At 40.6% G+C, this 12,243-nt stretch overlaps 1 protein-coding gene across 1 annotated transcript in view; it reads right to left on the reverse strand.

Moving 5' to 3' along the window:
* The window catches only part of CLIC5 (chloride intracellular channel 5), a 53,340-nt gene that overhangs the window by 23,090 nt on the left and 18,007 nt on the right, over positions 1–12,243 (reverse strand). Inside the window, 3 exon segments of the mRNA XM_040554279.1 lie at positions 2,315–2,421; positions 3,784–3,909; positions 4,235–4,344. Coding sequence (XP_040410213.1) covers positions 2,315–2,421; positions 3,784–3,909; positions 4,235–4,344 — 343 coding nt within the window.

Here is a 12,243-nt window from a genome sequence, read left to right on the forward strand (position 1 = left end):
ATTGCTGCTGCAATTTTAAAAAATACCCATCCAAAATAGCTGCATTAGGAATTATGTCTACAGTGATATGATCCTTTCCTTTCTTTTTTGCACATAGTCTCTTTCCAGCCCAAGAAATCTAACATAGCTACCTTTTAATTAGCTCACTATCTACCATCCAAATCAGCCTTCAGAATAACTGCTGTAGGTTCAGATAAACTGGAAAGGATACTTCAGTGGGTAAAATGTCCCTGAGATAAGGGAAACACTTTTCTTGCTCAGCCCTTGAAAAATGGAAGTCAATTACTCTGCTAAAATTGAGGTCTAATTCCCAGATTTCATAAATCTCCACTCCCAGACTCAAGTACTCAGAGGTCCACAAGCACTTCACAACAGTGCTACAAAGAACACGTAGGTACTCTGCTCATCTCAGCTTTATTCTCCTTGTGCTTCAGCACTCCAGCTGCAAAAAATTAAGCTAAAAACATTTCTCTGCTTCAAAGAGGAAAGCTGAGTACCAGTGTGTGTCTGGCTATCAAAGGAACATGACCCAGCAACAAAATGCGGTGAGGAAGTTTACACAGAACAAAGTTTGTTGCTGTCTTGCAGCTTACTATCTCTTTTCCCTATAACCTTGGTATGCTCAATTGCCTTTGAGAAGGATTTTCATTTTCTTTGCAAGCGTACCTAAACCAAGTTTGCTAGGCAGAACTAGGGAAAGCTCCCATTAATCACACTGGAGATAGAACAAATGCAGACAGCCCACCAGGAGCACTTTGCAGGGTTAGATTCTTTATCTCACAGTAGCAGATATCCAACCTTGAATTCCAGCACTGGTTACAGCCAGATGCAGACACCTCTAGGACTGCCATTTATTACCAGCAGGAGCTGCCAGCCCTTACAAGTCTGGGGATTTGCATTTTGCAGAGTCACTGAGAAGCAACACAGCAGGATTTTACATGTGGACAAATACTTGTGACAGTTTTAGAATACAAGGGACAGCACAGCTGAATTTAAGGCTTACAATTGCACCACGGACCATAAAAATTCCTTGTAAATGGCCAAGATATTTATTTTAACTGTAACATCTATTTAAGTTAACTCTTAATTTATCTTCTTTTTACAAGCCTTCCTACAGAGGTTAGCTGGGCATCCCATTGGCAGCAGACAAAAAAATAACTTTTTAGCATCCCTGCGAAGTGAAGCACTATAATTATTTCCTTCTGTTAACAACACAAAAAATATTAAGGAGCAGATTTTTATCTGACATAAATCATCATTTCCCCATTTTCATCTCATGAGTCAGCCCCAGGCAATGAAATATAATCGCACAAATGAAATCTGTGGCAGAGCTGGAACCTGAAAAATCTACTTTTCTCTGAACAGTGTGATGACTGCATGGTGTTTAGCATGCCTTAGGTCTCTGTGAAATTAGTAATACAAGGTAAGATGAACGTCAATGAGTGACTGCAAGTCTTCTACTAGCTCATCTCAAGGGACATGGCAGTGTAAATCCATTCGCTTTCATGGAGCAACAGGAGCTTGCACTAGCTGGAGCTGTGCCTCTCTGAAGGGAAAGGAATGTGGAGAAGAAAAGTGATTTCATTAAGAAGAGAGTGTAGGATGCATGTAAATATGCATGGCATCCAGCTTCGGGGGGGGAGTAGTTCTTTTGACACAAATGTATGAGGGAAAGTCTGGAGTGTACAGTGTGCAATTATATTTCTTAAAGCCACTTCTTTCATTCAGTTACTTTCTGTAATTCATTCACTTTCATTCAATTACTTTCTGTCCCAATATGACTCAGTTTATATCAGCAAATGAGCTATACTACCACAACATAACCATGAGATACGTGGGAGGAGAGTCTGGTGTAAATGCCTGTATCTAAGAAATTATGCAGGGTAAAAAGGCACAGATTGCTCTCCATTCATTCACTCATTCATTCACCAATAATTCAGTGCTAAACTTTTAGTGCTGTGTCTATTGCTGTCACAATTTTGGACCCAGGCAACTAGCACTCCAAGCAGTGCCTGGCCTGAGTAGAGGCGTTAGAGTGAGCCACCAGCCAAATCCAGTAGTTCTGTGGGATCCTGTTCTGGTGGAGAAGTTTGCCTACTGCTGAATGCTCTGTCCTTGTTTTACTCACTGGTATAGATGTAACTAATTCGACTGTGGACATGTGAAGTACATCTGAACTTACCGTCTCAAACTGATCAGCAGTGGTACCTGATGTCATCAACACAGTTCACAATAAAATTAGGGGAAAACAGCAAAATTGTTCAGCTTCTAAGCACAAAAACTCCCCAGCACATTTGGTAATGACTCTACTCACCAGCATTATCCTGCTGCTTGGTGTTTTTGATGTATGCAGAAAATTTGGAGAAGATATCGATTCCAGCAGTGTTTGATTCCCGGTGCTTAGCAGCCAGCTTGGGATATCTGAAAGGAGGTTGGAGAGTCACAGCGTGTTACCAGCAGTATAGTCATGATTACAGATACAGTTTAAAAGAAGACATTTTTAAAAAGCCCTTTACAAGGAACAGCAATTAGCATTGTCATTTATCTCAAACCAACAGCTTGGCAAGACCCTCTTAATGATATCTGTATCTGTCAAGGCAGAGATTTGGGTAGTTACACAGGGATGGCTTCAGGACAAAGGTAATTACACTGGTGCTTTATGTGACCACCATCCAAGATACAGTGGCCTTAAATCAGGAGGAAGCATAAATTTCCAGAAAGGTGCAGGGGAGGCTGGCAGCCAGCTCTCTCTGTTATGAATGGCAGTCATGTCTAGCTCCCTGCACTGAAAATGTCTGCCAGGATGTAATAGCAAGGCATGTTAGCATCAGCCAGGTGAAGGAACATAAAGTTTTCAGTCTCCTAATTGTTGTTTTTATAGACATCTGGCACAAAGGGATATATTGATTTGAAAGATCAACATGAACTAATGACTCCTACTGATTTCAGTGATCTTGGACTAGACTACAGAAAGCTTCAGTACCTGATCTCTTGCCTCACGACTGGCCCTATGGCTGCTCATTCAGTTGGAGGTAAAATGCTCCATAAGGAACTGAGAATATTTTCATTGATTCATAGATTTTAAGGTCCAAAACACAAGCCAGCAATCTTTTCTCTCTGTTATCCTTGTACTAAGTCCAAAATGCTTGACTAACTAAGGCATATCTGGTGAATCTGACATGTTCCTCGGCTGTTTGTTCCAATGCTTATTCATACATATTGAAAAATCTGTGCCCTATTTCTAATCTGAATTAGGTTGGTTATAATTTCCAGTCATGGGCTCTTGTCATTTCTTGATGAGACTAATGAGCACTTTTCTGACTCCAGAGCTCCTTGTACTCTGCACAACAGTTCCCCTTCCAACCTTTTTAATACAACACACAGCTCAGAAGCCTTCAGTTTTTAATGATAAAACACTTTTACTGGCACAGATATTTTGTGTGGCAATGCTCTGCATCCATTACAAGTTATTTTTAGCTCTGTAAAATGTGGACACCAGACCCCTACAATTTTTTTATTATTATTTATTTTTTAGCATTGGTCTCCTTAATTCTGCATACAAGGGCATCCTGAAATGTGTACAGAGAAAACATTCTGCAGTTATTAGTCATACAAGTAACTTTCACACATGGAAGTCATCTCACTGAAGCCAGCAAGTTTCATAAATAAATATTACTCCTGTAAGTAAAGATTGTAGGAGAGAGTGCTTTTTAGGAACTCCTCTTAGGACATCTTTCATTCCTAGGAAATGGAATATTGACTGAAAAAATCCCAAGTTCTTACTTTGGAGGTGCAAGAGTCTCTTCCAAGAATTCCTCAATCTTGTTAACATCTGTCTTGACTTCTCCATTAAAAGTCAAGAAAGGTGGGTGGGTCCCAGGAGCCAGATTGTGTAGATCAGCTGGCTTTCTGCAGAGAGAAAAAAGGTCATGGAATCACCAATCTTTATGGTCAGGTAGCTGCACAGATATTTACAGTTCCTGCAAAATCAGTTTGCCCTTCTATTTCTTGAGCAGTTTGTGGTGAGAATACTTTAAAGTACCCTGAACACCCTGTTTAATATAAAAACATTCCACAAGTGCAAAAAGAAATAACAGACTTGAATCCCAACTATTTTGTTGTGCACCACAGGCTCTCTAAGCCAGATACCAATCTGACTGAACGTGGTGTGGCCTTTCTATTGGAAAAACACTGGATCATATAACTACTTTCAATTAAAGTGAACAATTTTTACCTTTTCAGGTCAACAGTGGTGACGTTGAACACAACTCCTTTGAGCCAGAGGATCATGAAGAGACGCTGGGAGAACGGGCAGTTCCCAATGCTTTCTCCATCTATACCAGCCTGAGGGATGGAAAAAGACAAAAAATAGAGTTCAAATACGTTAGTCACTTATTTCCCTCAAGATGAAAATTGGATGTTGAAAGACGCATAGCTAGTTCAAGAATAACCTACAGTGCCTGTTATTTTATACAGCTTATCACCAGCTCGATAATGGAGTTACTCCAGGATTTAGCCTTCAGCAGGAGCTGGAGAAAGCAACCTGGTGCCTCTCCTGGCGACAACTCTGGCTCTAGATGTGTCCTTTACTTATGGTATGCAACATCCAGAAGACTGTATATTCTTTTCACCATATGTTCACTGTGTGTTCAATTACTCCCATTCTACAGGACTGCCTGCTGCATCGACATGATAGAAAACTCAGGACAGGTTTTCTGCTCTAAGTCTGTGGATTGCACATCACTGGGTCACTGTTTTACTATCCAAACTGGGGACATTTGGAAGTGGATTTAAACCCAAACATGCCTAACATTCATTCATTCTTATTCATGTCAAATAAAGCAAGAGCCTCAGACACAAACAACTGGATCCAGACAGAAATCTGCATCTGAAACCTTCCAAAGTTCAAGGCAGACTTCAGCCGCCACATTCAGTCTGTTCCTATCTCTAGCACCTAATGAGTTGCCTACAAACCACTACAAAACAATAAAAAACTGCTAGTGTTAGTACTAAGGAAACAGCTTGTGTTTTTTTTTCCTTTAAAAATTTATGGTCTTTAGCCATGCAAATTCCGACTTTAAGCCATAGAGGGATACAAATAACACTATTTGAACTGAGCCAAAGCTGTGTCCAAGGACAACATCCTTCTACAATAATTATGCTTGTGGCCAAAGCTTTCAAGACGATAATGGTTTTGATAGATTTCCATTTTAATTTGTGGTACCATTGTGTTTAAAAGATTCTTATAATCCTGGTGAAGCAACCAACCTTCCTTTGTTGACCCATATGGGTTGCATAACTGTATTTTATGCACGCAGTGTGTGTCTGAAAATGGCTGATGAAAGAGCTAAGCAAATACATGTCCTTTTCCTCTGGAGAAAATATTATATTACTCTGCTTTCATAAATTTTATCTTATTAATATTCAAGCTGTGGAGTGGCATTTCTCTGTCTTAAAGAAGGAATCACTTCTAATTACTGCTCTTTTGTGAAACGTTCACAGACTAGCTCGAAACATTTTTAGATGTGTCCAGTTGCTACAACTTGCATAGGAAAAGTTTAGCTGAAAGATTTTTGAGTAGACGTCATGAATCTTTCTCATGTCTTCAACACAGCTTTTGATAATTCTGGGTTTAAAAACAAATTCCAGATTTCCCATCCACCAAAATACGGAGAGAGTGTGGGTTCAAGGCTTGGAGACAGCACATTGTAAAGTTTAGGGCTATGTAAAGAGTTTTTCTCTGGCTTCAGATTCAGTTTCAAGCACTCAGACTTTAGAGATATTTGGATCTGGGGGTACAGTTTGGCTGCACTTCTACATGAAATTATAGATCAGCCAAATGCCTGGCACATGGCATATGCAAGAACCCGCAAACACTGTGGATAAAGTAGTGGTATGGTATGAGACGAGCAAGAGAAGATGCTTTTTTCTGTCTGCCTGGCGTGTGAATATACTAGTTTTGCATAACTTTATTAATTAAATAGTTAGCTCTGCTCTCCAAATTTCATGGCAAAACAATGACAATGTTACCATGGGAATACCAGGCACCACAGTGTTGCATGCAATAATTACTGTGAAATTACGTTTATTGTTTTGGCTTTGGCTTAATAACCACTTGCCAAGAGCTTGCAACTTCTTAGCTGTCCTAAAAAGAGTCAAATGCCATAGGGAAAAACAGTGACACAACACCAAATTTCCCCTTGGCTTTTTCACCATCTCAGTCTAATCATATCCTTCATAATGGAGTTGGCTATCAGAGTCTGCAAACAATATATTACAAACCTTAAATTTGAGGAAAAACAGATTGACCACTGATTTAGAGAGCAAAATTGTGCAGACAGAAGAGTTGACTCCTATCTTACATCTATCTTCAATCCATCTTCTCTGGACTTACTTTGTCTTATTAACCCCATTGAGTCTAATTCACTTGTCACCTGACTCCCTTCAAAGTGAGTATAAAACCCTGATTTCCCAAGTCCTGCAGACACCTTCTGAGCAAATGGGTCTAGTGTTGAAGTAACCCACAAAGCTCCAGCCCTCTTATAGGTCTCCTTCCTGCATGGAGGCACTCTCCTGCCTGTCCTCATCACCTACTTCTTGTGCTGCAAGTAACAAATTTCACCTTTTCAGGAAGGAGAAGCTATTTCCCTGCACTCTCCATTTATATATTCTCATAGGAATGTTAAGGACTTCCCAGATCTGCATCTTTTTGTACCTCCTCCATCCTGAAAGGCAACGGTGAAAAACCCCCTCAAGACTGGAGAGGAGTAAAGGTGGGACAGAGTGGCTGAATGGCAACAAAGGGACAGAAGTGATGGGTCATGTGAGGCTAAGGGATGCAGAAATCACTGAGGACAAAAGATGCGGAATCTGGAAGAAATAAGACTCATTTGGAGATCAAAACCAAAAGTAATTGTGTAGGTCAAATGAGGCCTTCAACAGCTCCAAATGGTCAGAACCTCTTCCCGACACTTCCAAAAGAGTGGAAAACATTAATTGCTACAGACGTGTTGGAAATACACAGAGGAAATTCCAGAAATGAAAGATAAACTAAAGACACAGTATGGTATGATCTCTTTTCAAAGCTCCTGGATCTGAAAGCCAGGCTCATGATTTGGGTGGAGTCTGACTCATGGGTTTAGATCTCATGTGACTGGCATAACTGAAAATGCTACCACAAATCACAAGGCAAAATGGTGACAGAGGAGGGAACAAAATCAAAATCTCCCCAGCAACACAATTTATCCATTAAATTCAGCTCTTGTCTGCAAAAATTATAGTCAAGGCTCTGTCAGTTTTGTGAATCCTTTCTCGTTGCTTCTAACAGCAGTCAGCAATTCAATGCTCGGCACTCAGAAAGAGCAGAAACTTAGTGGGTAATAACTTCAAAGGCTTATCAGAGTGTCTTGAGATTACCTGTGAATTCTATTAACTACTAGGAGGAGAGGAGGAAGAACAGAGAATTTCCCAGGCTTAGTCACTTTCAGCTTCAGAGAAAACCAGCTTGCTTAAAGCACCCTGGTAGTGACTAAATGCAAACCTATTATGTGTCTGTCCCAGCTTAAGGGCTCAGAAATGCAGGAATTAAATAATACCTTAATCAAGATCAAGAACTCAAACAGTGGACAGAAAGAAAAGAACAAATAATTGACAAGCTGTAGAAACACCGTTTATCCCCGCTGCTACTCACAAATGAGCACAAAAGCTCTCTCATGTAGCTTCCCTGAGGCACAGCAAAAGTGATCAGCCGCTTAGAGAAAGGAGCAAGTTGATGAAATATGCACCCTCCCTGCCAGTAACGCTGGATATTGCTGATTCAATGACTGCTATAGACTTGAGGCTCTGTGGGTGCCAGGATCAAGGAAACTGAGATTTTAAAATGTGCACTGTAACTCTTAGTGCTGTGAAAGGGTTTCAGAGCCTCTTCTTCCCCACAGAAGAGCGCTGCCTCCTTTTCCCTAAGGAGAAACACTTCACCTTTTCAGGCAACAAATTCCCAGAGTGACCATGGAAGAGTAAAATGGATTCAAGGATTTGCTGGGTGAGACCCCTCAGCCAGCACTCGTCCCGCTGAAGTTTCTCTGAGATGCCTAAGGCCTTCTGTGTGGGCAAGGCAGGGAAGCACATCCAGAAGATGAATCTGGCCACTTTCATTTCGACTAAGTCTCATGTGTATCTGAATTTAGGTGGGATGCATGTGGACTCCACTAACAGAAAAGCCTGGACTTTGTGGAGGCAGAATTGCTGGAGGATTTTTTGCTCTGTCTTGGAAACATCACTTTCTGCTCTCGTTGCTTCTCTTAAATCTATATTTATTAGTTTAACTACCAAACAGGATGCTTTTCTACTTGGCCTTTGACATTTAGGTACTACGCACCATTTGATGCAAGGTCCTGCCCTGGAACTCAGTGTAATCACGTTAGGAAAACCCCAGCGTCACAGCAGCTGCTTGCCTCTGTCTGAGCGATGACAAGAATGAACAAGGTATTCTCCTTTGTTATTTATAAGGCACTCTTCCTTAAACACTTCAGCTATTTTTAAGGAATTAATTAAACCTTAAAGATATTTGTGTGCGCAAGCGGGGGATGTACCGACACATCACCAAGGAACAAAATTAAAGGAGGCTTCAGGAGGGAGAAATAAGTCTTGGTGATTTGATGAGCTTGTGCCAAATACTTCTGAAAAGTAGCAGCAATATTGAGAGCCTCCAACCACTGCACAGCATAGCTGAACGACATGAACAGGGAGCTCTTCTCAAGTTCAAGTTACTACTTTGCCTTAAATGAAATAACTGTAATAAACTTCCTCACTGGTTCCAAAAATACTCCAACTGGTAGATGCAGAGTGACTGCAATGCATACAGGCAACTGTATGTTATTATACCTAACCTTAAGAGGGAAAAAGGTTTTGTTTCCAGTTCTTCCCCAAATATAGCAGCTTTATAGCAACATACTGTCATTAATAATGACTAAGCATCTAGCTTAAAAATGGCAGCACTGGAAAGAGCTGCCTATTGGAAACCTCTGTGCTTTCTCCAGGAACAGAATACATTTGGTTTTATCTATTTTCCTTCTCTTTTAATTTTTCATTGCATTGAGACCGTTCTGTCCAGTGCTCTGTTGGACTCCCCGGTAAAGTAGGCAGATATTGTTGATGACACTAAAATACATTTCTTTTTCAAAAGGATTATAACAAGTTAGCAAAAGCAGGCAGGCTAGTTCACCCAAATGTTTCCAAGTAAGGATTAAGGAGAGAATTGATTTCATCATCCTTACAATCAAAATCTAGATTCACATTACACATGATTGCACTCTCTCTATTTTAGAATTGGGAAAGCGCCTGCCTTTTGACACTTACTCTCCTTACGCTCAGAACCCAAAGGGGAAGTGAAAATCCTATTTGAAATGCAGAGCAGGCCAGGAAATATCCTATTTATTATGCCATTAAAAAGAAAAAAAAATCTGTCTTAGTAATTATACCACACACAATAGCACAAATCTCCATTGTAGGGAAAAATTGTTGGCTGCAACATGAGATCAGAGAAGCCAAGGTATTGCTTTAGCAAGGCTCATTTTTTTTCCAGTTTCTAGTCTCTTTCACAAGTTCTCATCCAAATGTAAAAGCCAGTAAGCTATTTGGAGTGCCACCAACGGAGAGGCAAGCTAAGAAGTGTATACTCATAGTGCAGCACTGGTAGGTCTCAAGTAAGAAGTAAATCTTGTAGTGCAAGTCCTGTGCATCACAGGACACTCTTGTTGACTGTGGCTCCGGTTCAGGAAAGCATTTAAGCATGTGCTGAAATACATCCCAATTCAGAGGAAGTATACGCTTGACTTTAAGCATGTTCTTAAGTCTTGATGATTTCAATGGGACTTAAGCACATACTTAAGTATTTTCCTGAATGGGAGCCTATAATAACAATAATAAATTTGCTGTGCAGCTTTTTAATTTCATTGGACTTTTTCCGAAATTTCATTTTGCTACAAGAAACTCCTAGCAGCAGCTTTCCAAGTGAGGGCAAGCTGGAGCAGAAATATATTCCTATGCACACACACATGGAAATGGACCATGTGCATACATGTCAAAAATAGAGCGTTTGCTAGAAAGACTTCAGGGTAGTAACAAAACAAAAAGGAAGTGGTGAATATCTTTAGCCAGCTCCCCAAAAGCCAGCCAAAATGTCGTCCAAGTTTGGCATACGTACAGGCATACATTATAGATGCACATAAGCTTAACTTGGTTTGCATTGCTGGCCAACTTGAAGGGAGCTGGCTTGTTCCACGCCGTTCAAACTGACTGAGCAGCACGTCAGTAGAGCTGAGGATCTCCAAGGAAAGTGCCGTTGCAGTTTCCAGGTTGCAGCGGTTTTGGGAGAGATGCATTTGTCCCCTTAAGACATTTGGGATTTTCAGGTGATGGAATTGCAGGTTGGAGTCCCCATGGGTGTTGGTCTTGAGGCTTGGTAAATTATTATTTTCCAACCTTTTATATTCGTATTAACTTCAGCACGGGCAGGACAGGATCATATAGGCCAGGTTCTTTCTAGGGATCTTTTCAGGATGGTTTAGGATGTTTGTAATTAAAGAACAATTGTCTCCAGTTGGTCCACCCACCCGGGGCAGAGCACTCCCACCTGCCACATCAGCCAAGGTGCTGGTAGCAGAGCTGCTACTTGCACAGAGAGGTCTTGGTTTTCCTCAGGGCTTTGTGGGAGCCACTGGCCACTGCACGTGTTATGCTTTGAAATAACTTTTGTGATGTCTGGGATCGCCAATCTGGGTGCAGGTTGGATTTGGAAAACAACAGCCTGGTCACAGGTGGATAGCCTTAGTATGGAAAAAAAAATCATGTTATTCCATCACCCCTCCTGCTTTCTTTTATAGTACTTAAGGCCCATGACTTGGCAAATATCGACAGAATAGAAAAGCACAGACCGGTCCAACAGCCTGGACAAAGAAATTATTTTGTTCTCATTTATATTTGTAGATCCCTTACCTATCACTGCATGCATTCACCTTTATGAGAAATTGATTGTAAATAATCAAAGGAAGTAGAACCTAAAATGAAACTTCCTACACCTAAAAATATACAGCAATTTCTGAACTAGGGAATGATATTTTTTTTTATTTTTTTTTTTCCTGCAAGACAATGCTTTGCTGTATAAATGTATATAAACACCAGCTAAGGGATGGGTGGTATAGGCAAGCTGAATTTTTCAAAGGGGCTAGCAGTTTTAGATGCTGCGAGACAATTCAAAGGTGGCTGACTTCTCACAAGTATCAACTCTCTACACATGGAAAATCGGGCCACAAGCCACCCAGAAGGAATAGCTGTTTTTTAAAGTCTTAGTAACAATTTTCTAGATCTGCTTTGGAAGTATCCCTTCTATGAGCTTCTTGAGCAATTGGGAAAAAAATAATTACACGAGAACATTGAAATGCAAGTCTCTATTGACACACTATTCTTTTGAGAAGGACAACCAGAATTTGACAAATCCTGGTGGAGACGTACACGAGGTTTGGCTGTATCACTGTGCCGAGTGTCCTGGTGTTGGCGACCCAGCAGGAAAGGCAGGGTGCCGGGACCATGAGAGGCTGAAAGAGAGCTCTCAGAGCCTGGCTTCCCTTCATCGCACCAGCCAAAATCTCCTTTCAAAATTACTGAGACTATTGCAGTTTCCCTCCCCTCAGAAAACCCACAGCTTCTGTTCAGTAAAGCTGCGGATGTTTTAAAATGTGTTTTTTTAGACTTTGAGCAATTTAGAGCAAAATCTTGAAATTCTTCAGAAACCAAAATTGCCATTCTCATCACAGCTTCAAACTAGTGGATTATGCACAAAGTTTGTGTGCATCTGGACACAGTGGACTGCATATATGTTTCTTGGCTTGACAGACAAAAAGAAAATCATCCTTTACACTTTTTGTTGAGCTTCTCCAACCTAACAAAGCAATTGTGCTCCCACCACTCACCAGGATCATGGCAAACGAGTCTGTATTCCCACATTAGCTGTTGGATGCAACTACAGTGAGTGTTTTTTAAAAGCTTTGGTTTTTTGGGATCCATCTTCAACTATTAATGAGATAACATGAGGAGGGAGAGGGGGGATGAGAGAAAGAACTCAAGAAATGCCAAATGTGTAAGCTTTATGTATAGAATGATACTGGAACAAATGATTAAAGAGTAAGCTCACAAGTAAATGTGATATAGAGATGGTAAGAAAAGATAACATTATATGGAACAAAT

The sequence above is a fragment of the Cygnus olor genome, chromosome 3 (assembly GCF_009769625.2).
Source record: "Cygnus olor isolate bCygOlo1 chromosome 3, bCygOlo1.pri.v2, whole genome shotgun sequence".
NCBI classification, from domain to species: Eukaryota; Metazoa; Chordata; class Aves; order Anseriformes; family Anatidae; genus Cygnus; species Cygnus olor.